Below are 25984 nucleotides of genomic sequence, written 5' to 3'. Positions count from 1 at the left end.
GTATTTGAAGCTATTACTCCATTTTCTTTTGGAATAAGTAGTAACTGAAAAAATCTGTTAGTATAATCACATTTCTCTTATAGGTCCTATCCTTTCTCCTATCTTTTAATTTGATTGTGGTTTTTGTTTGTTTTTTGCTTTTGTCTGTGTGTGTGTGTTGGATGTTTGTCATTTGTGTGATTTGAGTTTATCCTGTTTGGTACTTTGAATGTTCTTTCAATCTATAGACTGGACTGGTGTCTTTCCTCAAATCTAGAAAATTCTTAGTATCTTTTCGTATATCCCTTTGTTTCTCTTTTACTGATTTTATTAGATGTGTTTTGAGGCCTTTCAGTCTTTATTCTGTTTGTCATCTGTTTTCTTAAACATTTCCTACCTATCTACTATCCAATTCAATAATTCTTTGTGACTCATAAGTGGCTATGCTTCTTATTTCCAAAATTTCCAATGGTTCTTTTTAAAAAAATGTACTTGTTTTTATTTCCCTTTTGCTTTTTGCTTCAGTTTTAACAGAAACATTTTAAAAACTTCCCTTGAGTATCAATAAATTTATTTTAGTCATTTCTGAAAATTATTTCAGCTGGAATGGATTCATTTGATAAGTGTCAATTCTGCTAGCTCTTAGCTTTAGATATCTTTTTTTAAATTCTCAAGTTAGTTAACATACAGTGTACTCTAGGCTTCAGGAGAGTAGAGCCCAGTTATTCATCTCTTACATACAACACCCATCCCGAAAAGTGCCCTCTTTAATGTCCATCACCCATTTAACCCACCCATCCCCAAATCCCCACCCCCATCAACCCTCAGTTTTTTCTCTGTATTTAAGAATCTCTTATGTTTTACCTCTCTCTGTCTTTATCTTATTTTTATTTCCCTTCCCCTATGTTCCTGTGTTAAGTTTCTCAACTTGCACGTATGAGTGAAATCATATATCTTTCTCTGATTGACTTATTTTGCTTAGCACAATACTCTCAACTGATGAATGGTTAAAGATGTGTGTGTGTGTGTGTGTGTGTGTGTGTGTGTGTGTGTATACACACATACAGCATGTTATGTATGTATACATACATACATACGGTGGAATACTAGTCAGCAACGAAAAATAATGACCTCTTGCCATTTGCAACAATGTGGATGGAACTGGAGGGTATTGGGATAAGCTTTAGATCTCTCTTAAAGTTTGATTGGGAGTTCATTTTTCAGTCTTTTCGTTTGTCTCCTTCCCTATTTTCTTTCTCCTCCTCACTTATTGTTTCTTCCCACTTATATTTCTATGTTCATTTCTCCCTGCCAAGCAGTTTTATGGTTTTTCTCTTTTACTGTCATGTTTTAAATACATTTTGTATTGGTATTTTGAGGCTCCTGTCACTGATGATATGGATAGTATAGCTACAACTGAAGAACTAGAATATAAATTGATCATATGCTCATTTCTAGAAATGAGGCTTTGTCTGTGTCTTCCTGTTGTCCTAGGCTTCTGGGACAAAAGCTTCTGTCAAAAGCCCCACTTTTAGACCTTGTTATACATACATAAGTGTTTTGTTACATATAATATTTTTAAGTATGTAAATTATACTTTACTTGAGTTAAATATATATTATTTCTATTAGTCTCACCCAGTCGTAGGTCTTAAGCAGTGAGCCTAGCACTGGTCTTGTATCTGATGTGTGACTCCTCTAGTCCTATGTATCTTACTGGTACTAAATTTAGTTTCCATTGCCTGCATTTACCTTAAAATTAGAGCCTCACTTCTGTGTGTTTCTGTCCATGATGGAATTTGTTATTTAAACATGGTTGAATCTTTGGCCACTACTCTGTGATTGGTGCAGAGGGATGTGTGTCAAAACACGGACTTACTCTCTTTTTGATTAGAAAAGTCCTGGATTTCAAGTTATTTTACAATCATTTTCAAAACAGACTTCTGAAACTTCCTTGGTGGGTAAATGGCACACTTCTACAGATTCACTGTTTTACTATACATGTCAATAATTAATTTTTGGTCTATTTTTATATACAAAGTTTCTTTCTAGACAACTAGGAATATCCAGTAGGGAGTACATTTTCTCTTTCTGGTACTTCAAATGAAGTGCTCATTTCCCCTCCTATGTTTCCATATTTCTAGCTCTGGCTCCCCTGTTTAACTGTGTCTTCTGAATGTTTCAAACTTTTTCTGGGGAGAATGTTACTGGCCCTCCTTTTAAAAGTGTTTTGAGAAAAAAACAATGTTATTCTCCAAAAGTAAAATGAAAAACCTATTAAAATAAAGATACTATGCCTGATATGCTTTAGAAAGTTAGAGGACAGATACTCTGTAATGAAAAGAAAATATAGGGGAGGCAGGGTGACTTAGTTGGTCAAGTGTCTGACTCTTGGTTTCGGCTCAGGTCATGATCTCGTGGTTTCATGGCTTCAAGCCCCACATTAGGTTCTGTGATGGCAGGACAGAGCCTGCTTGGAATTCTCTCCCTTTCTCTCTGCCCTTCCCCTATTTGCACTGTCTCTAAGTAAATACATACATAGATACATACATATGTACATACTTGAAAAAAAAAATAAAAAGTATGAAAATAATGGAGAGTTGGGGCCTGGGGACTCCCAGCCCAGCAGAATTACAAGAAGAGAAGAGAAAGAATTTAAAGCACAGATGAGAGAATCTAGATGTAAAAAAATGCTGACACATGCAGTTAATATTTAATTAAAGTGAAAGAAAATTATTGGGCAGAAAATACAATAAAAGTCATTATTGTCAAGGAAAGCATACTTTTTTTAATCTGTTTTTTTAAAAATATTGAATACTTAGTCCTCAATATGTACTCTTTAAGTTTATCAACAACATTAAGCTGAAATATTTTCTTTTAGTTTTGAGTATAATAAAGAAATGCATACCTTTCTTTTGCTTGTTTCAGTATGGCTTGGGAAGAGAATTTGTTAGATGATTTACTAAATTTTGCTGCCACTCCCAAAGGACTACTATTTCTTCAAAGAACAGGTGCCATCAACGAATGTCTGACATTTATGTTCAAACGATATACAAAAAAATTACAGGTATGAATTACCATCTGCTAGAGGCAAAAAGAATTTTTCTTGCTGTAAAAGCTATTAAGAACATCATTCTGTCTTCTCTGAGTGAAGAGGTTATTAAACCTCAATTAAAAAACCATATAGCATTGTAATATTTAACTTGATATTATTTCAGGAAAGCATTAGAATTGATGTTGGTATCTATGGATATGTTTACAGGATGGGAAACAACCAGATGGAATTGAAAAATATAGTTAACCATCCAGATGTGTTATAAATATAACAAACATCTGGTTGTACTAAAGCTGGGTGGAATTTCAGGAGGAGGAAATTCACTATTGGGTCTAAATGTACACGTTAGTAAGAATTTGGTCCTCACATTAAAAAGAAAAATATTTGTAGATTAATTTTTAGATACTGTTAAATAAAATGTACAGTATAATTTAGCCCTTTCTCTTAAGTCCATTAAGGTGTATTCAGCTTTTTGCTGTGATGGTGTAAACATTCCTGAACTTTTGGGCTTTTTAGGATTATATGTATGCTTTTAAAAGTGTCTTCTTTGTCTCTCACAGCTGTTGTATATTGATGTTACTAGGTTACCAGGTTGTAAATACGATTTTATTTGTTCTTCAGTTCTAATTCCCTGCTTTTGTTTAAGTCTATAAAAACAAAAAACTTAAGAGTTTTTGCCTGTGAAGGTAAGTAGTTTTTGAGAGACGGTCCTGACCATTCCTCACAAATAAAACCTATGAGCATTAGTTCATCAGTTTGACATAAGGTTTATATGGGCAGATGTGTTTTTAATTATTATTTAAATGGACCTCTAGTATAGAGAACTTATTTACATGCCTCAGTTTATGGCATACTGCTGTCATTTGCCCATGCAAGATGTTGTCTTAATTAATTTTATTCCCTGTCATTTCTGGTTCACAGTTCCATTTCACCCTGTGTGTATTCCTCTACCCCAGACTTCCATGCTAATGTTTTTAATATGTGTAATATCCTGGGATATGTATATATCTTGTAGAATGTTGTCTTAGTCCATTTGGGCTGTTAAAATACCATAGACTGGGTGGTTTATAAACAGAAATTTACTGCTCAGTTCTGGAGGCTGGAAGTCCATGATCAGGATGCCAATGTGGTCAGAGGAGGGCCCTCTCTGGTCACAGATGCCTCATTGTATCCTCACATGGATACAGGCTCGGGAGCTCTCTGGGATCTTTTTCATAACAGCACTAATCCCATTCATGAGTTCTCTCCAACTTATGACCAAATCAAGGTCCCATTTACTATCTCACCTTTGGAGGTTAGGATTTCAACATACGAAATTTGGAGGTGACACAAACATTCAGACTACAGTAAATCCTGAAGTTTCTCAGGATTTTTAAGTTTACATATATGGTCATTTTAATTTGAATTTCTCTGTTGGTGAGTTTGAATCACCTTGTGTACTAGTTAGCCATTTGTTTTGTTTTGTTTTTTTACATTTTTGAAAATATTGAAGCAATTCAAAGACACTTTTCTTATCAGATGCTTGAGACTGTGCATACACAACTATTGCTATTGTGATAATACAGCTAGGAATAGATGTCTCTGTTTTAACATTTATGAATATTAAAAAAAACCCTAGTCTTTGTACCACACTGGTTGTTATAATAGAAGACACTGTTCCCTGAACCTCAGTAACTTACAACCTTGTAATATAATACCGTAGTTTAATGGTGCTTTATGCTATTCAAGAAATTTTTTGAAAATTTAAATTCTCCATTATCTTGTAAGAAAGCCACTAGGCCATTTCCTTAATTTTGCTGAAGAGAAAGTAGAGACCCAGGCTTGTTAACTGATCTGCATATGCTCTCACATCTACTTACAGCAGTAAGACTCGAACTCAAATTTGTGTTTCATGAAAGCTGAGTCTTAGTAAAGCATCTCTAACTTCTATGAAGTTTTTCTTTGCCTCTTCCTTTTCAGTACTTAGTGTGAGTCTAGGAAGCCCCTGTGGCTGCTGATATCTAAGTCAGCAGGGTCAATGGGGTTGATTGATCAGTAAGGTATTTATTTAGTTATTATGGCAGGAGAGTGGGAAAAAAAATAGCCATTCATATTTTTATACCTCTCTGTCATCTAACTACAAAACTAATGTATGGCAGGTTCAAGGAAAGTGGAAACTATGAGTAATAAAAATGGAAAAGGAAGGCAAACAAATGGAGACATGAATAGAAAATCCAATCTAATTCTTTCCCATGGGCTTTTAGTTCCCTGTCTACTTTTTTTTTTTTTTGCCTTCAAGACTGAATGCACAGTTTATATTTTAAAAATTTGATTAAAACAGGTTCTTTTTTAAAAAAATCAATTCTTTTAATGAAATGTTGAAAAAATACAAATTGTGAATGGTTAACTTTGTTTAGATATCAACCATTTTATTAGCCAACCTGGTCTTAGCTAAGATCTAAGGAGGAACACTGTTTATTTTCTGTTATTTCCGTATTGTTTTCTGCCAGGAGTGATCCTTGTGTACTTTACCAGGAATACACGTATAGTACTCTTTGTGACATGCAAATTGTCCAGTGTTTTCTACAACACTATTTATAAACTTGTATGTTAATGATCAGTATTCTTTGTGTGTTTAATATATATATAATTACTTTAGGGAAAAAAAAACACATTTCCTCTAAAAATGATTGCCATTGAGAAGATATTATTTTTTTTAAGTTTTTTTTTTTTTTTTAATTAAGAGTATAGTTTGGCTGACAGTCAATACAGATTTATATGCGAGGAAATTTATTATTGAGGGACTGACCTAAGGAATAAAATAACAGCATTTAAATTTGGAAGGAATGTTAATCTTCATCGTGGTCAAAGTCCTTTGTTTTAACCTAGAGAGGGAAGTGACTTGTTCAAAGCAAAACGCTACTTAATTTTATGGCTGGGACCAGAACCTCTATCTGAAATGAGAACCCCCAAAATATTAACTCATTGACAGGGTGTCTGAGTTTGTTTTGCTGCTCATTATGTTTACTTAAAAGAATGTCTAGTATTCTAACAAGAAGAATCAGTAACCTACATGTAACATATAAATAAAATATTAGCATTTTTTGTTTTCCTGCTTTTCATTGTTCCTTATTTATTTTGTTAGATCAGCAGGCATAAAAAGTTTGGCTACGGAGTTTTGGTTACACAAGTGTCATCAACAGCAGCAGGTGCAGTGGCACTACACAGTTCAGGTAGGTTTTTTCTTTTAATCAGAATGTTAATAATTTTAAATAAAATGAGTAAGCCAATAGAAAATTTAACTGGCATGATCAGCTCTCAGGATATTTACTCTATAAAGTTCTTTTTCGCAGGTTTGGCCTTAGGTAAGGGAAAGTTACAGGGTTTCCTTTATCTCTTCTCTTCCATGAAATTGCTATGGGATTTTTTTTCCCTTGAAGTATATATACACAGCCTTGTTCTCTTTTCCTCAGAACAATGGAACATAATGAATTAAGCTGAGAAGTACTTGATGCTTAAGCAATTGTCTTCATCTTATAAATCCTCTTTCAGTACAGTTGAATCTTACAAGATTTTTTTTTTTCCCTCTTAAATCTTACATGATTTCTTAATGCTCAGTTTTAGTGGCCTGTATATGCATCAAAATATACACAACCACAATAATTATCATACATACATACTATTTCCTTATTCTTCTTCTTTCTCTTTTGCCCTTGAAAGCTTAGTTTTCACCACTTTTACCACTGTATTTGCAGTCAGCATGTATTATCTACAATGGATTGAATTTTTAAGAGTTTAAACATTGGGAATTTAATATACCTTAAGGCTATCTGAACCCTAGACCAGAGAGACAAGACATAACTTCTAATAGAGATGTTATGGTTATATTTTTCAAAGTTTAGTGTTGATGAACTAGAACATCACTGACCATAATTGGTCCTTTCCTTAAGTGAAAATATTTTACTATAATATATCTTAAAAACTTTTCGGCTAAGCTAATTTGGAGTACTTGTATTATGAAACATGCTTCTTGGAAGAAGTTGTCCTAAACTGAACGACTTATTTTTTCTTCCACTTAGTGTAAAATCTAACATATTGCTATACCCAGGGGCATATTAATGGAAGCATTTGGAGGTACAATCTCAGATTTCCCTGTTGGTCAAGTCATTAAGCTTCTGAGCCCAATACTGTCAAGCTTCCCATGAGAGGATTAATTGCAATAATTTTACAGGACAAAGGAAGGAAGATTAACATTGCTTGAATTCCTATGATCTCTTAGGGTACTATGTTAGGAACTTCATATGTATTGTCCCATTTATACTTCATGGCAACCCTCGAATATAGCACTGTTTCAGTTTTCCAACAGGGGACCTGATGCTCTAAGAAGTTGAACAAATCTAAGGACACGACTACTAAGCCTGCATATTTGTAATTTGATCCCTGATATTCTTGATTTCAGAGCTTTTTTTTTTTTTTTTCTCCTGTTATACCAGAGGAACCTTTCTGTTCTAATGTTATTATGAATTTACTGATTTTATGATTAGGTGTTCTGTTTTATACTTTTTTAAAATGTAATTTGATTCTTCATAAAATAATAATCAGCCTTAATAATCACTTTCATTTAGATATATAGTAACTGATTCAGAATTTAGACTGTATTGAGCCAAAATTGTGTGAAATGAAGAATTGTTTTAAGCATAGGAATTATAAAAACAGTTATATTAGAATAAGGAACACACTTAAACTCTTTTAAGTGCCTACCCTGCCTCCTGATACACAACATACACGTATACATACAAACACATACCACCTTTCAGCTGCCTTTCTCACTCAAAGAGTAAAGGGTAAACCTTATTTTTCAGAAAAGCATGGTGAGACGTTATTGGCCAAGTGATAAATCCAGAGACTCAAAATTCAGTTCTTTAGGGAAATTTAGGTGTCTCAGAATTTAGTCATTATATACTTTTAGGATAATGAGGTATCATACAGGTATAATTAACAACAGGAGATATAATTTCTACTAAGTTTAAAGGTTATTTCTTACAGAAGATGTAAGTATGTGTCTTTTGTCAGCGAGAACCAATCTTGTCAGAGGGATAATTATATCTTTCTTCCATAATTCCAAGAAATTGTATACTGTAAATATGTATATAATTCTTCTCAGGGTTTATTAATGCACTTATAACTGAATTATGGACCAATCTGGAATGTGGAAGAGATGATGTTAGAGTAACCCATCCCAGATCTACTCCAGTGGATCCTATTGACCGGAGCTGTCAAAAGGTAAGAAATGATTTGAGTATCTCTCTCAGAAATTACTTCATCTAGACTTTATCTATATTCGGTTACAATCACCAGCTTCTCCAGTTTCTCTTCTTCTTTTTTTCATTTCTAATTTTTGTTTCAAAATAAGTGGCTAGAACTACCAGTGTTCCATGGGAGTTATATTTTTCAAGGATGTTTTCCTTTCACAATTATTTTTACTGTCATTTTTCTCTTAATAAAGAGTGATATATACCAGACATGCTATGAAAAAACAAACTCTCTCAAAAAACCCTGAAACAAACCAATCAACCAAAGCAAAAAAAGATAAGTAAGCTTTTGCCCTTTGGTTTAAATCTAATAGAAAATTTTCAGGATTATTTGAAGCAGGGGTGGGTGAAGAAAAGATGCTATCCTTTAGAGAAATGTGCCAAAAAAGAAATTCTGAAGCACCTATACAATGTTCTATTATAATTCAGTGGCTTTTATATAGTTGACATGTTTGCGAATTTCACTGAGGTTATTCGATGATTCCTGTCTTTGACTTTATGGGAGCCTGGGAAAGTTTCAGTGGATGTCATAAAATAATCTTAAAAAATGAAGTTCTACTTTCTATAATGGTAGGCTAGTTCTTTCCGGTAGAAACATAAACTCAGGAAAAATGGCTTAAAAAATCAACTAGTTAAAAGTACTGGAATGGCTAAATAGAGGGGAAAAGATGGAGGTGAGTCACTATGTAGATGAAAAGATTGATACTGTTTGAAATTCTGGATTTAACAGACTTTTGCTTGAGGGCAGGTACCAGTTGGTGCTCCACAGATAGAAATCCATACTCTAACAAGTTTGAAAAAGCAGAAGAGAAGGTTTAGCAGAAGAGAAGCAGAAGAGAAGCTGGAAAATGGAAGGAGGTCTCTGGAAAGTAGAGAAGTACCTAGGGGGCACCTAAACTCTGTGTTCATACGGTCCAGATGTTAAGTCTGTCTCCTGAACTTGGACTTCACTGATATCAGATAATCTTACCACAGAGGTTACAGTTTAGAGTTTGAATTTGCCATGTTAACTGCTAAATTAAAATCAGCGTTGGGGAATATACCTTTCATAGTATATTGGATATCATCCATAATTACTAGACATATGAAGAATAAGAGAAATGTGATTCTTACCCAGAAAAAGGCATCTAGTAGAAGATTAGGAATGATGATTAAACTGAAATTATTTATCAAGGACTTTGAAGAAGTTGTTATAAGTAGCATGTAAAGGAAAATATGCTTGTAATAAATGAACAAATTGGAAATTATAATAGAGAAATAGAAACTATATAAAAGAACCAGATAGAAATTCTAGATCTGGGGTGCCTGGGTGGCTCAGTCAGTTAAGCGTCTGATTCTTGGTTTCAGCTTAGGTCATGATCTCATGGTTTTGTGAGTTCTAGCCCTGCTTTAGGCCCTGTACTGGCAGCTCAGAGCCTGCTTGAGATTCCCTCTCCCTCTCCCTCTCCCTCTCCCTCTCCCTCTCCCTCTCCCTCTCCCTCTCCCTCTCCCTCTCCCCCTCCCTCTCCCCCCTCCCCCTCCCCCTCCCCCTCCCCCTCCCCCTCCCCCTCCCCCTCCCCCTCCCCCTCCCCCTCCCCCTCCCCCTCCCCCTCCCCCTCCCTCTCTCTCTCCCCCTCCCCAACCCATGCTGTCTTTGTCTCTCTCAAAATAAATAAAAACTTAAATTCTAGAAGTAAATACCTTTTATTTGAAGTAATTTTTGTGAGACCTTATCCAAAAATTTAATATGTTTGGTTGGTGTATCAAATGGAGGAGAATGAAAGTGATAGAAAAATATTTGAACAAAAGCTGAATTTCTAAACGTCTTAAAAAATGTAAACTTAAAGATCAAGAAACTTAGTGAATCTCAAGGAAGAATATGCAAAGAATGAAAATACAATGGAAACCACAGCAAGGCCCACTTATGGACATACAAACTGCTGAAAACTAAAGAGAAAGAGAAAATCTTGAAAGAAGCCATAGAAAATCATACATACAGGGAACAACAAAAAAGTTTGTGGGTGTCTCATTGCAAACTGTGGAGGCCAGAAGATAATAGAATATCTTTGATGAAAGGGGAAAGCCCAGTCAACCTAGAATTCTATATCCAGCAAAAATATTCAAGGTTAAAAGTGAAATAAACTTTTAAAGGCTAAGAAAGTATTTTACAGCATACCTGTGTTTTATTTAACACTAAAGGAATTTCTTCAGGTTGAAGGACAAGGATACCAGTTGGGTATTTGAATTTTCACATTAAAAAGAAATTGCAAGCGGGTGAGTGAGTATAAAAGCCTGTTGTTTTTCTTTTAATTTCTTGTTAGTACATAGGACTCTTTAAAAGAAAACAATGCCATATAGTGGGATTTATTTTATACTTACTTAGAGGTAACATATATGACAGCTCTACCACATGAGGTAAGCAAATGGTATAATGGTATGTGAATCTATGTGACTTTAAGGTTCTTAAATTTTACATGAAGTGGAACACATTAATTTTTAATACCTAGAAAATATTTATATTTCAAATTTAAGGTTGGGATTTGATTCAATTTATTGTACTTTGAAATAGAAATGTCAGTATAAACTAATGGTTAATTTCTGTGAAAAAAAATTGTATACTCTTATAAACTATGAACTGAAAGATGTAGAAATAGCTCCTAGCAAACAAACATCCTTAGTGCTTAGCTTGTAGTTACAAATATTATTCCCTAAGGATTCTGCTTTCTTTTGGGGTTTAATTTTACTGTCTTTTAAATTATAGAAAACATTAATATGCCCTCAGTTTATAATGAGGTACACTAAACTTATTTTCAGTCGAGTCACTTCTTACCTTTGTATAGCTGTGTTTTGGAGTATGATAGACAATAACACCATGTGGCTATGTAAAACTACTTAAAACTAAAATGAAAAATTCAGTCCCTCAAATACATTAATCTAATCTTAGATGTTCAGTAGCCACATGTAGCTAGTGACTGTTGCCCATTTCAAATTATATAACATTTTCATCACCACAGAAAGAAAGATCTACTGGACAGCACTGACTAGAAAAACCATTAAATAATATGCAAAAAGATATAGCCAAAATAAAATTCTAAAACAAACAGAAAACAAACCCCAAAGGGCAGAGATGGAAGAATGGGGGAACAGAAAAGGATGAGGAAAAAAGAAAACAAATAGGAAAATAGTAGCCCTAATCAATAAGTCCATTACATGTGAGTGACTAAATAATTAAAATGCAAAGATTTTCAGAATAGGTAGAGACAGCAAACATTTGGGTCTTAAGAAATTCCCTACAAAGAAAAAGATACCGATAAGTTGACAATCAATGAATAGAAAAAGAGAGGAAAAACTATACATTAGAAGACTGAACGGGGCACCTGGGTGGCTCAGTCGGTTGAGCGTCTGACTTCGGCTCAGGTCACGATCTCGTGGTCCGTGAGTTTGAGCCCCGCGTCGGGCTCTGGGCTGATGGCTCAGAGCCTGGAGCCTGCTTCTGATTCTGTGTCTCCCTCTCTCTCTGCCCCTCCCCCATTCATGCTTTGTCTCTCTCTGTCTCAAAAATAAATAAACGTTAAAAAAAAAAAATTAAAGAGGCGCCTGGGTGGCGCAGTCGGTTAAGCGTCCGACTTCAGCCAGGTCACGATCTCGCGGTCCGTGAGTTCGAGCCCCGCGTCAGGCTCTGGGCTGATGGCTCGGAGCCTAGAGCCTGTTTCCGATTCTGTGTCTCCCTCTCTCTCTGCCCCTCCCCCGTTCATGCTCTGTCTCTCTCTGTCCCAAAAATAAATTAATAAAAAAAAAAAAAAAAAAAACGTTGAAAAAAAAAATTAAAAAAAAAAGACTGAAATAGCCATATTTAATGTCAGAGATAAAGAAAATGAAGTAATACCAGATTAAGAAACATTTGATTATAATGTAGATATAACATTCGTAAGTTAGTTATGATCCTAAAAATAAGATACAAAATATATGAAGTATTAAAATAACTTAAGGAATGTTTGTTCTTCCTTCCATGAGCATGGAATGTTTTTTCATTTTTTTGTGTGTGTCCTCTTCAATATCTTTCATATGTGTTCGACAGTTTTTGGAGTACAGAGTTTTTACCTCTTTAGATTTATTGCTTCGTTATTGGTGCACAGAAATGCAACAGATATCTGCACGTTGATTTTATATCCTGCGACTTTGCTGAATTCATGCATTAGTTCTAGCAAGGTTTTGGTGGAGTCTTTCGGGTTTTCTACATAGAGTATCATGTCATCTGCAAATAGTGACAGTTTGTCTTCCTTGCTGATTTGTATACCCTTTATTTCTTTTTGTTTTCTGATTACTGAGGCTAAGATTTCTAGTACTATATTAAATAGTAATGTTGAGAGTGGGTATCCTTGTCTTGTTCCTATTGTAGGGGAAGGGCTCTCAGTTTTTACCCATTGAGGATGATATTAGCTGTGGGTCTTTTGTATATGGCCTTTATGATGTTGAGGTATGTTACATTATCCCTACTTTATTGAGGTATGTTCTATATATCCCTACTTTGCTGAGGGTTTTTTTTTTTAATCAAGAATGGATGCTGTATTTTGTCAAATATATTTATTATGTCAAAATTTTTCTGCATCTATTGAGAGGATCATATGGTTCTTTTATCCTTTTATTAATGTGGTGTATCATGTTGATTGATTTGTTACTGTTGAACCAGCCCTGCAGCCCAGTAATAAATCCCACTTGGTCATGAGGAATAGTTCTTTTAATGTACTGTTGAATTTGATTTGCTAGTATCTTGTTGAGAATTTTTGCATCCATGTTCATCAGGGATATAGTGGCCTGTAGTTCTTTTTTGTGGGGCCTTTGGTTTTGGAATCAAGGTAATGCCTAGAAAGAGTTTGGATGGAGCTAGAATGTATTACGCTAAGTGAAATAAGTCAGAGAAGGACAAGTATCATATGATTTCACTCATTTGTGGAGTTTAAGAAACAAAATAGATGAACGTATGGGAATGGGCGGGGAAAGAGAAGAAAGGGAAACAAACCACAAGAGACTCTTAATGATAGAGAACAAACTGAAGGTTGATGGAGGGGGGTGGGTGGTGGGTATTAAGGAGGGCACTTGTGATGAGCACTGGGCGTTGTATGTAAGTGATGAATCACTGAATTCTACTTCTGAAACCAAAATTGCATTGCATATTAACTAATATAAAAAATAAAATTAAAAAAATAACAAGGAAGAAATAGATCCACAGTAACAGTTGAAAATTTTAACATTCCTCTTGTAGTGATTGATGTAACAGATCTTTCAGTTTGTTGATAGGTATATGGTATGAATATCACTAATTATCAACTGATCTAATTGTTCTTTATAGAATATTATATTCAGTGACTGCAGGACACCTATTCTTTTCAAGGGCACTTCGCATTCTTACCAAGAGACTTGCTGGGCTAGAGTGCAAGTCTACATAAGTTTAAAATGATTGGAATAATACTGAGTATGATCTGTGGCCACAGTAAACTTAAGAATCTTGAGCTAGAAGCTATAAAAACCCAAATCCAAATATTTGGAAGTGTACCTCTAAATAATACACAGCTCAAAAAAGTCAGAAGGAAAATTTGGAAATATTTTAAATTAGAAAATAATAAAATATAAAATTTGTGAATGTAGCTGAAGTGGTGCTAAGAAGGATATTGAACTGTAATAATATTTACAGTAGAAAGAAATACCTAAAATGAATAAATCAAGGTTTTACTCTAAGAAACTAAAAAAGGAGTAAAGTATATCCAAAGCACATTGGAAAAAAGGAAATAATAAACATTTGAGCAGAAATCAATGAAACAGAAAAAAGACAAACGAGAAAAGTAACAAAGCCAAAAGTTGGTTCTTGGAAATGATTATTAAAAATAAACCCCTGGCTAGACTGATCAAAAAAATGAGAGACCGAAAATTAATCAAGAATGAAAGAAGAGTTTCACTAAAGACCCCACAGTTATTAAGGAATAGATAAAAGAACATTGTGATCAGCTTTATGCTATGAATTAAACAAGATAAAATTGGCAAACTTCTTAAATATGCTTACCAAAAGTGACCTAGTATAAAATAAAAAAATCTGAATAGCTATGTATCTGTTAAAGAAATTAAATTCATTATCAAAAAACTTTCCATAGAAAGAACCACATGGTTTTACTGGTGAATTCTATGGAACTCTTATAGGAGAAAGAACACCAATCTTACACAAACTTTTTCAGAAAACAGAGGTGGAAGAATCAGTTTCTAACTTATGTGATGAGGTCAGCATAACATTGATATAAATGAGACAAACTGTTAATATATACATATGTATATGTATATGTAATTTTTATGTATAAATAAATATAATGTATAAAAATCACAAATATTTAATATTAAATTAATAATTATAATTAATATATTACAGTAAAATTAATAAAATATTATCGAATTGTGTACTAATATATAAAAGTAACATTTTTATGATCTAGTGGAGTTTATCCCAAGCAACAGAAAGTTGGTTTCTCATTCTAAAATTGAACTTTAATTCACTATACTAACAGAATAAGGAATTTTCCTACAATGATTTCACTAGACGTGGATACATCATTTGACAAAATTTAATGCCCATTTATGAAAAAACTCAGCAGATTTAATTACATCTTATAAATGCTGTCTTTCAAAAACATGAATCTTACATGTAATGGTGAAATATTGGACCTAAAATCAGTTCACTCTTATTTAACATTGTAGGTCTTAGCACAATAAGGCCGGAAAAAAAAAAAAAAAAAAAAAAAATAGAAGGCATACAGACTAGAAGGAAAGATGTAAAACTATTTGAAAATGATTTGATTCTCTCATCTCAAAAAACTGGCTGTTATTGATTTCTCTGTTAGACACCTAAAAAATACATTTTTGGTTTAATGAGTATAATTGATATCTGTCATTCTTAGAACCCCAAATCTTAATTGCTTTTCCTCCAGTATTGTCTGCCCTCAGAACCATTTTCCTTCATAGCTTTCTATCTGTAAGGTAAAATGCAATTCCCATTACTTTTCTGGAAAAACTTTGTTCTTTTTCCTAGAGGATGAAGGTAGAGCTCATCAACATAGCACATCTCCTCCTGCCTACCTGCCTGCTACTTTGCAGTCCTAGCTCTCATCTCCCTTCTCTGTGCTGTATAGTGTCCTCTTCCCAATGTCCTTCCATCCCTCTCAGTAGTATAGCACCATCAGATCATTTAGAGAGCCATTTTAAATGATCTAATAGTATATTTGTCCTGTATTACACTGTGAGCCCTGAGGGCAGGGACCATTTCTTTATTCATTCATATTTTTATTGGTAGTATGTGGCATAATTGCTCATAAGCAGCTAGTGTTAAAATATTTTGAATTAATAAGTAAATAGATGATCATTATCAACCTGAAAGAGTTTTAATTCATAAAAAAAGTATTTGATCTTGGGTAATTTTTTTTTAAGTTTATTTATTTTGAGAGAGACAGAGCACAAGCAGGGGAGGGGCAGAGAGTATCCCAAGCACGTTCTGCTGTGCCAGCTGTGGAGCCTGATGTTGGGCTCGAACCTACAGACCATGAGATCATGACCTGAGCCAAGCCAAGAGTCGGATGTTTAACTGAGTGAGCCACCCAGGCACCCATGATCTTGGATTTTAAAATGCTTTAGTCTCAGAATGCCTGGGTGGCTAAGTTGGATGGATGTACAACTCTTTGATTTTAGCTCAGGTCAAGATCTCGTGGTCTCTGTGTTGGGCTCTGTGTGGACAATACAGTCTGCTTGGGACTCTCTCTCTCCCTGTCTCTCTTCCCCTCTGTTGCTCACTCTCTCAAAATAAACAAACATTAAAATGCTATAGTTTCAAAATATATCAAATATTTGACCTTCCATTTGTTTACGTACTGTTATTTTACAAAACCTCATTTTCTTCAAGACTTTGAAATAAAACGTTTTGTGCTAACAAATTTTAGGATAATTAATGTCTGATATTAGCAATATCTTAATGATGTTTCTGTGGGTACTCATGATTATGTTATAAATATTTTCTTGAGTTCTACAAGTACTTATTAAACCATCACAATTTTAAAGATGCTGATGTCTTTTAAAAATGCTCATTGTATGAAAAATGCATTTTTCTCCTAGAGACAAGCTGCTGAAATCTTCTCAAGTTTCTTTTAAATTGTTTAGCTTGTTTTGTTCAAATATAATTACTGAATTGTTTTTACCTGAAGTTCTATATAAAACCTTATCAGAAGTTTTCATGATTCTGTGTGGTCCACATTATTTTATTTCTTAGATGTAGGTAGGGAAGTTTTTATGTTTACCCATGGAATTCTTCATGTGCAAAGAATACAGAAACTCTCAATATAGTATTGATACGTAATCTGTAAAGACCATGTGCCTTTTTGGACAATGTCAAATGTCCATAATAAATGTCGAAATTGGCACTTAAGAGTTTCTTGAAAAAAAAATAAGTTTCTTATATCTGTCATTGTTATAATAGATGGGAAGGACTCATTTAGGGCACCTAGGTGGCTCAGTCAGTTAAGCGTCCAACTGGGCTCAGGTCGTGATCTCATGATTTGTGAGTTTAAGCCCCACATTGGGCTCTTTGCTCTCAGCACAGAGCCCACTTCAGATCCTCTCTCTCTCTCTCTCTCTCTCCCCCTCTGCCCCTCCCCGCTCACACACACACACACACACACACACACTCTCTCTCTCTCTCTCTCTCTCTCTCACTCTCTTTTTCTCTCTCTCTCTCTTTCAAGAATAAATAAACATTAAAAAAATAATAAGACTCATTTATAACTAAATATTGGATTAATATTCAGGACACATAAATTATTTACATGCTTAAATTATAAAGCATTTTCTGTTTATTTTTTAGCTTATGTTTTTTATAAATTAAATGAATAATAAAAATATATGAAGTCTGTCTATCTTAATCACCTTTGTAGTCAACACCTTGGTGATTAATAAATTTTTCCTAGGTGGTTTCATAGGTGACCATGAACTCTCTAGTTTTCCTGCCATTTATTTTACTTATAATTGATAGACATATTCCTTAAACATCCTTTCCTTGATGCTAGTTTTTTCCCTCTATAGTGATCACTTCTTGCATAGTGTTCCTTAGATAAGCATTCAGTAAATGGCAACCAGTTTATTAAATTTAGTTATTCTACTTTATGATCACTTTATTGCTATCCAAATGATACCAGCTTTAAATAATGAATGTGTGGATTATGTTCTTCTTAGAAATGGTTAGAAATTCCATCTTCATTTTATGGAATATTCATGGTAAAAAATGGAAGGTTTTAAAGAGCTCATTTTTCATTCTACAACACTATTTGTTAAAACTCACTGTGTTAAATATAGTCACTATAACCACTGTTATTTGTAAGGAATATTGCATTTAGTATAAGGGTGGAGGAGGGGATAAAGGAGACTCTACCTTCCAAGTCCTGACACAAGAACTATGTAGCAGTGGTGACATTGTTAAATAGTGTCTGAAGATTATACTAGGTTTTTAATGAGTAACCTAACCATGAAAGTAAGAAAATGGCGATTAGTTCTGCTACCAACTCTCTGGTTGCATGTCTTTGGCCAAGTCACTTAACTTCTCTGGTCCTTAAGTTTTTCATCTATTAAATGAGAGATAAACTGTTCTTTAAAATTTTCTCATGTTCTGATTTAGTGAAAATTCTTAATTTGATTCTCAAATTTTCTGAATCTAGAAAAAAGTTTTTAAAATGACGAGAAAACTTAATAGTTACAAAAAGTAAATTAATACAATACAAATGAAACAAGAATTGGCAGAATGCAAGGCTTCTAGATGTGAATAGAGTTCATTAGAAAGTCTTCTAGAAAAAAATGTGGCATTTTTCTAGATGTGAAGTGGGATACAGAGTAAGTGCGAGGGCAGGAGGACCATGTTGGTAGGATAAAAAGTTTCCATATGTGGCAGTCACTTGAAGGAGACCACAGGAAGTTTCAACTGACTGAAGTGGTGACTTCCTGCTGAGGGATAATGGGAAAGGAGGCTTTTGACTATGTGAAGAGAAGAAAGGTATCAATTAGTAAGGTGCCTTGAAAGTCATGCTAAGGAGCTTATTAGACTTGATGGTTAGTGGTGGGAAACCACTGCATGCTTTTGTGCAGGGATCCAAATACTCAGGTTGCTTTTAGTAAGACGAAATGAGAATGAGAGGTTAAAAACTTAGTGGAGAGATTAATTTATTAAGATTGCACCAGAAAATGAACTGGTTTTGATAGGAAAGCCATGACTTTTAAAAATTAACTATAATGTTTAGATTAGTTGGATTTCCAATGAATGTAAAGGGTAAAGATGGCCTTGTGATCTGAGTGCAAGTATATATAGAACTTACCATTTTGCTTCAGAGCCCCAAAGTGTTACTCTCTTGTATTTCTTACACATTGATTATTACAATGCAAAGAGTGAGAAAGATGGATCATTTCATTTTTTCCTAAAAACCAAACTTATTGGGATGCTTGGGTGGCTCAGTTGGTTGAGCGTCTGGCTTTGGCTCGGGTCATGATGTCACGGCCCTTGAGTTCAAGCCCCTCATTGGTCTCTGTGCTGACAGCTCAGAGCCTGGAGCCTGCTTCAGATTCTGTGTCTCCTTCTCTCTCTCTGCCCCTCCCCCACTCGTGCTCATTCTCTCTCTCTCTCTCTCTCTCTCTCTAAATAAACATTAAAAAAAAAAAACTTCTCAAGAGATACATTTTATAACCTTTTCCAACTCTTGTATATTCTGTTACTATTGCTATGTGTTATCAGCACATAGATTATTGCTGATGTTAACTATTTGGTACTTAACATGCATATAATTCACATTTATGTGGATTAATTAGGCTTATTAAAAAAATTAACCCTCACAGTTATAGTCCTATAAAACTATGTTTATGACTCTTTTATGGATGTGGTTGAAAAAATGAAGCGTTTAAATGACTGTGTTTTCTCTCTTCTCTGCCTAGTGTTTTCTAGGACTGGTGAACTTGTTACCTTATCCTGCTGTTTATGAGCTGGTAGGCAATCGAGAGCTTCCTAATAAAGCAGAATATTCTCTTCGTGAAGTCCCAACATGTGTTATCGTAAGTCATTTTCTTTTAGTCTTTACCTTTTATAAATGACATTTGTAGTACAATGCAGTTTGATAGAAAAAAAGGAACGTTACTGGGGCACCTGGGTGGCTCAGTCCGTTAAGTGTCCGACTTCAGCTCAGGTCATGATCTCACTGTTCGTGGGTTCGAGCCCTGTTGGGCTGTGTGTTGACAGCTCAGGGCCTGGAGGCTGCTTCAGATTCTGTGTCTCCCTGTCTCTCTGCCCCTCCCCCACTCATGCTCTGTCGCTCCCTCTCTCTCAAAGATAAATAAACATGAAAAAGTTAAAAAAGAAGGAACATTATTTAATGGCATTTAAAGGCTGATTTGATTTACCCATGGAATGTTAGCTCTGAATTATCTGTGCATGGAATTTTTGATCTAGGTTGCCCAAAAGTTACAGTACCTACTGGAATACAAAGTTAATGCTCCCCAACCAGGAAAGAAACTTGGCATAAATAGAAATATGTATGGTTTATATTATTAGTCACACTAGTATTGCTTCCTCATTGGTTAGGGTAATTAGGATTAAATTATATCCAACGGGTCCAATACATTTTTTGCTTATATTTTAATGAACTACATAATACTACCCCATGAGGGCAGTATATACATATTTATTTGAGACTTTTTTCATATTCATACTCCCAAATGGGTAACTTTTCTTAATCATTTAGAGATATTTAATTCCTCATCTTTGGGTAAGTTTATAAATTAAATACACAAAATAATGTATACTCGTGTATTCATAAAGACTTAATTAACACTCAAATTCTATTAATCTTATTTTGTGGACACTTTGTCATGTGTGTTATTGTTTTTTCTATAGTTTTGCCCATTTGAATACTTTTAACCCTAAACATTTTCTTTTTTCTTTAATTTTTTTTAATGTTTATTTTTGAGAGAGAGAGTGAGACAGAGCACGAGTGGGGAGGGGCAGAGAGAGAGGGAGACAAAGAATCTGAAGCAGGCTCCAGGCTCTGAGCTGTCTTCACAGAGCCCAACGTGGGGCTCGAACTCATGAACGGCGAGATCGTGACCTGAGCTGAAGTTGGATACTCACCTGACTGAGCTACCCAGGCGCCCCTAAACATTTTCATTTTTTAAAACTTTCTGTACTCTTGGAGTTTTTTGATAATTTTATGAACAAAATATAAAGATAGGTACTTCTGTTGTTGAGGTTTTAATTTATATTTTCCTTGAAGTGTTTCAATTTTATCTTGTGCTTACTTATATCTCAGCACTTCTTAAGTAGTTTTACAATGAGCAATATAGGTGTTTTGTCTTCCTTACTACACCGTGAGTGCCTGGGAGCAAGTAGGATATCGTAGTCCTTCTTATCATTTATCTAGCACATAGATGTCCAGTGAATAGTTTTTTTTTTTTTAAATATTCATAAAATTATTGCCTTTGTTGAAATCAATTAGGAGAAACAAATGCATATTAGTTGCATTATTTAATCTAGAACAAATGGCTTGTATGTTTGTTCTCAAGTTTTCATTGATATCTATAGTGTGCATTCAAAGATTATCTTTACACTTAGGGAAGGCTTTGTCTTTTAGTCTTAAAACTAAATAGTTTTGCAAATAGTTTTGTTATTCTACTTCTTCAAATGGATATTACATTTTAACCATGTAGAAGAATAGCTACTTCTCATCATTTAAATGTGTTTAAACTCTCCTATTAAAAACAAAGAACATCTCCTTTGACCTGTGTCTTCTTATAGCTACTATCCTATGGTTTTCTTCTCCTTCCTTCCTTCCCCCCGACCAAAAAAAAAAAAAAACCTCCTAAAAAAATTACCTATACTTGAAGTCTCTACTTCTTTCTCTTCTGTCAACTCTGGAAAGCACTATAATCTGGCATCTTGTTCAACTACTTAATTGAAATTGTTCTGCCAAAAGTCAGAATAAATACAGAAGTTCTTAATCCACTGAAACCTCTTCCTTCCTTTAACCTAATTTACCACCTGGCAGCTTTCAGCACAGTTGATCCACTGTTCTGTGTCGCTCTCTCCTATGACTGTGGCACTTCTTCTGTTTCTCTTCCAGCTTCTATGGTCTTATCTATAGAGTCTCCTTTGTGGAGACTTCCTTTGTATTCTCTTTCTCTGCCTTCTGTCCTCCAGATTGATCTTCTCCAATACTGTGGCTTTTAGTTGTTTACTGACAGCTCTCTGACCTATATCGCTCACCTCGCTGTCAGATCTATACTCAGATTTCTGCCAGATAATGAACATCTGAAAACTCATGGGCATCTTAGTCTTACCACTTCTATAACTGAATATAATTTTTTTCTATCCTAAATCAATTTCATTTCCAATTTTCCTATCTCAGCATATGGCACCATCTTCACAGTGATTGAACTAGAAACTTGGAAGTCATTGTTGACTTCATTCTATATATGTAATTAATCACCATTTATAGATTGTTTCCTTCCTAATGACTAGATCTTGTTTACTTTTTTCTATTCATGTTAAGACCACCTTAGCTCAGACCCTCATTTCCTTCTTTTTTTTTTTTTTTTTTTTTATTCTCAAGTTAGCTAACATACAGTGTAGTCTTAGCTTCAGGAGTAGATTCCTGTGATTCATCACTTACATACAATGTCCAGTGCTCATCCCAACAAATGTCTTCCTCAATGCCTATTACCCATTTTTCCTACCCTACCCCTACCTCTCCACCCCCATCAAACCTCAGTTTGTTCTCTGGATTTAAGAGTCTTTTAGGGTTTGCCTCCCTCTGTTATCTTATTTTTCCTTCCCTTCCCCTATGGTCATCTGTTAAGTTTCTCAAGTTCCACATATGAGTGAAATCATATGATATCTGTCTATCTCTGACTGCCTTATTTCACTTAGCATAATACCCTCCAGTTCCATTCACATCATTGCAAGTGGCAAGATTTCATTCTCTTTCATTGCCGAGCAGTTTTCCATTGTATATACAAACCACATCTTCTTTATCCATTCATCAGTTGATGGACGTTTGGGTTCTTTCCATAATTTGGCTATTGTTGATAGTGCTGCTATAAACATTGGGGTGCATGTGCCCCTTCAAATCAGCACTCTGTATCCTTTGGATAAATTCCTACTAGTGCAATTGCTTGGTTGTAGGGTAGTTCTAGTTTTAATTTTTTAAGGAACCTCCATGGTATTTTCCAGAATGGCTATACCAGTTTGCTTTCCCACCAACAGTGCAAAAGTTTTCCCCTTTCTTCACATCCTCACCAACATTTGTTGTTTCCTGAGTTGTTGATTTTAGCTACTCTGACTGGTGTGAGGTGGTATCTCATTGTGGTTTTGATCTGTATTTCCCTGATGATGAGTGATGTTGAGCATTTTTTCATGTGTCTGTTAGCCATCTGGATGTCTTCTTTGGAGAAATGTTTATTCATGTCTTTTGCCCATTTCTTCACTGGATTATTTGTTATTCAGCTGTAAAGTTTGGTTAAGTTCTTTATAGATTTTTGATACTAACCCTTTATCTGATATGTCATTGGCAAATATCTTTTCCCATTCCATTGGTTGCCTTTTAGTTTTGTTGATTATTTTCTTTGCAGTGCAGAAGCTTTTCATCTTGATGAGGTCTCAAGAGTTCATTTTTGCTTTTATTTCCCTTGCTGCGGCCAAGGTCAAAGAGGTTGCTGCCTATTTTCTCCTTGTAGGATTTTGATAGTTTTCTGTCTCACATTTAGGTCTTTCATCCATTTTGTATATATTTTTGTGTATGGTGTAAGAAAGTTCAAACCCTCATTTCTTGTCTAGATTACTTCAGTGTGATCCTGTTTTTTCCCCTCTTGTCTCAATCTGTAAATTATCCTCATGCTAATTTATTTTCAAAGTGATCCTTTAGAAATGAAAACTGGATGCAGTAATTCTATTTAAAATCTTTGCTGATTTCCCTTTACCTCCATGTGTAGTTATATTCCTTTGCATGACATACAGTTTCTCCTTGTTTCTCAAAGCCTTCTTTTTTCTCTTGTCACCTTCCACTCTCTGACCTCCAGGATCTTTAGACAGTTTCTTCCTTTCTCTGGAATCTGGAAGCTATATAACCTTGCCTTTTCACTAGATAGTATCTCCTCATTTTTCCTGCTTTACTCTTTCTGTGAAGTCTTCTCATATGTCACATTATTTTATAATTATTTTTGCATTTGTTTCCCCTTATAGTTCCATGAGAAGAGGAACTATATTTTGTCTTTTGCCCTGAAAGTCTAGCAAGTTGGTTGTTTTGTTTTTCTTTTGCTACTGTGAGCATGGTAGGTTCTCAGTAACTTCACTGTTTAATTAATGATTTATTGACTCTTAATGAGTTTGGCTCTTCTTAGGCTTTATTTAAAATAATTTAAATTCAGTATCTGTCTCATTGGGAGTTCCATGGCGTGAACCTTAGGAAGTTAAACTGAGGAGGTGTGTGTGTGTGTGTGTGTGTGTGTGTGTGTATTTGCACATGGGCTTTCTTTTGTGGACACTTTCAAACTTAAAAAAAAATGATATAATGAACTCCCATATACTCAACACTAAACTGCGGCTTTTGTCACTGTTCTGTCAGTGTCTCTATTTGTCTCCAGTTTCCTTTACTCCTGCATTTTGCTTGTTTGTTTTTTTTTTCCTGGAGAATTATAAAGCATATTTTGGGCATAATGTCATTTTATCTGTAAATAAATAAGTATGCATATCTAATAAGGACCTCTGAGTTTTTTGTTTTGTTTTTGCCTTTTTTTGAATTACTGCCTTGTAAACCCTTGTGGCTTTAGTCATATCCAAGATGTTAGGTATAATCCCTTAATATTATCTAATAACTTTTCTATATAAGTTTCCTTTTTATCGAAGATGTCTTTTTTTTTTCTTTTTATGGTTGGCCAAGTCATGATCCAAACAAAATATATAAATTGTATTTAGTTATTATGTCTCTTAAGTCTTTATTCTATAACTGTTCTGTGTCCATGCCCTTGATTTATTGGAAAAACTGGTTATTTGTCCTGGGTTGCATTGATTCACTATTTCACCAGGAGATATGAAATAGTGATTCTAGTTCTGCCATTCTTTGTGTATTTAACTGGAATTGTATAATAAAGGAAAACCTAAAAAAGTTTCTTATAAGAATATCAGATTAAATGCTTGACTATTTAGATATTCTCAGAGTAGTGAATTGGTGCTCTAGTAATCTCCAAAAGGGATGTTTTATTATTATTTCCATATAATAATTACCATAACATATACCATATATATATGTATGTTTCAATCCAGTGAAGTCATTATTGCTTTTTTTTTTTTTCAGTTTATTTATTTACTTGGAGAGAGAGAGAGAGAGTGAGAGAGAAAGTAAGCAGGAGAGGGGTAGAGAGAGCAGGAGAGAGAGAATCCCAAGTAGGAGATTCCCGACACAGGGCTGGAACCCACAAACTATGAAATCATGATCTGAGCTGAAATCAAGAGTCAGACGCTAAACTGACTGAGCTACTCAGGTGCCCCAGTCATCTTGCTTTTGACACTCAAGATGTTCCTTTGACTGCTGAGTCCTTTTGACTTGTACTTATTCCTGTTTGATATATTTCTTTCTCATATAAGATGCTCCAGGCTCATTGTATACATTTTCTAGCTCAGACCTGGAATCCACCATCTTCAAAGAGTTGTTGTTTTTTTTTTATTAAGAATTGCTAGTTAGAAGCTATAACTTGGAAACTAGAAATATTCATTGTTTAGGGTTGTCATTATTTCTAGTCCTTTTGGGGGATAGCTGAGGAGAATAAGTATTTTGTTTTTTAAGTTTATTTATTTTGAGAGAAAGAGAGCACACAAGCAGGGGAGGGGTAGAGAGAGAAGGAGAGGGAGAATCTCAAGCAGGCTCCATGCTGTCAGCACAGAGCCTGATACTGGGCTCGATCTCACGAACCATGATATCATGACTTGAGCTGAAATCAAGAGTTGGACGCTTAACTGACTGAGCCACCCAGGTGCCCCAGTATTTATTATTTTTTTTAGAAGAGAAATTCATCATGAACCTATATTAATATTTTTTCATATATTTTTCTTTTACCAAAAAGCTTGGTTACTAATAACATGAACAAAACTACTTACTTGCTTTTATTGTACAATGTACATATAATAGTTATAAGATTAGTGCATACATATTAACATTTCATTTCAGTTAATTTTGTCCTTAGAATATATGCCACCAAGGATTTACAATCAAAATAAATCAAAATAAATGCCCGGTTATGCCACTAACTTGATAGATTTGTTTTAGAATGTTTTAAATTGAGAGGTGGTTTTATCTTTTGCCTTAATTTTGTCTTTTCAATTATTACATGATTAATGTTCTTTTACAGTTTGTGATTCCAATATATAACAAGGTATATTTATAGAAAGTGCTTATGTATGAATCCCCTTTGTTCTTTCTCCCCATGTGTTTGATCTTCACTATATAGCCACTAGTTCTGTGTAGCTATTTAAATTTATATTAATTACAACTCAATAAAGCTAGAAACTTTTTTCCTTTCGTTTCTATCAACACTTCAGGTTTTCAAGTGCCCACTAGCCATAGATGGCCAATGCC

General features: G+C 34.5%; 1 protein-coding gene across 4 annotated transcripts in view; it reads left to right on the top strand.

Moving 5' to 3' along the window:
• Positions 1 to 25984, top strand: part of TBC1D32 (TBC1 domain family member 32) — a 200423-nt gene that overhangs the window by 70537 nt on the left and 103902 nt on the right. For all 4 annotated transcript variants that reach the window (XM_042939719.1, XM_042939718.1, XM_042939716.1 and 1 more), the window contains exons 19-22: positions 2907 to 3045; positions 6158 to 6245; positions 8177 to 8295; positions 19302 to 19418. In XM_042939719.1, coding sequence (XP_042795653.1) covers positions 2907 to 3045; positions 6158 to 6245; positions 8177 to 8295; positions 19302 to 19418 — 463 coding nt within the window. The remainder of the gene's footprint in view (positions 1 to 2906; positions 3046 to 6157; positions 6246 to 8176; positions 8296 to 19301; positions 19419 to 25984) is intronic.

Source organism: Panthera leo, chromosome B2, assembly GCF_018350215.1.
Source record: "Panthera leo isolate Ple1 chromosome B2, P.leo_Ple1_pat1.1, whole genome shotgun sequence".
Lineage (NCBI taxonomy): Eukaryota > Metazoa > Chordata > Mammalia > Carnivora > Felidae > Panthera > Panthera leo.
Note: the sequence above shows the minus strand (reverse complement) of the source record. Positions and strands in the feature narration are given on the sequence as shown.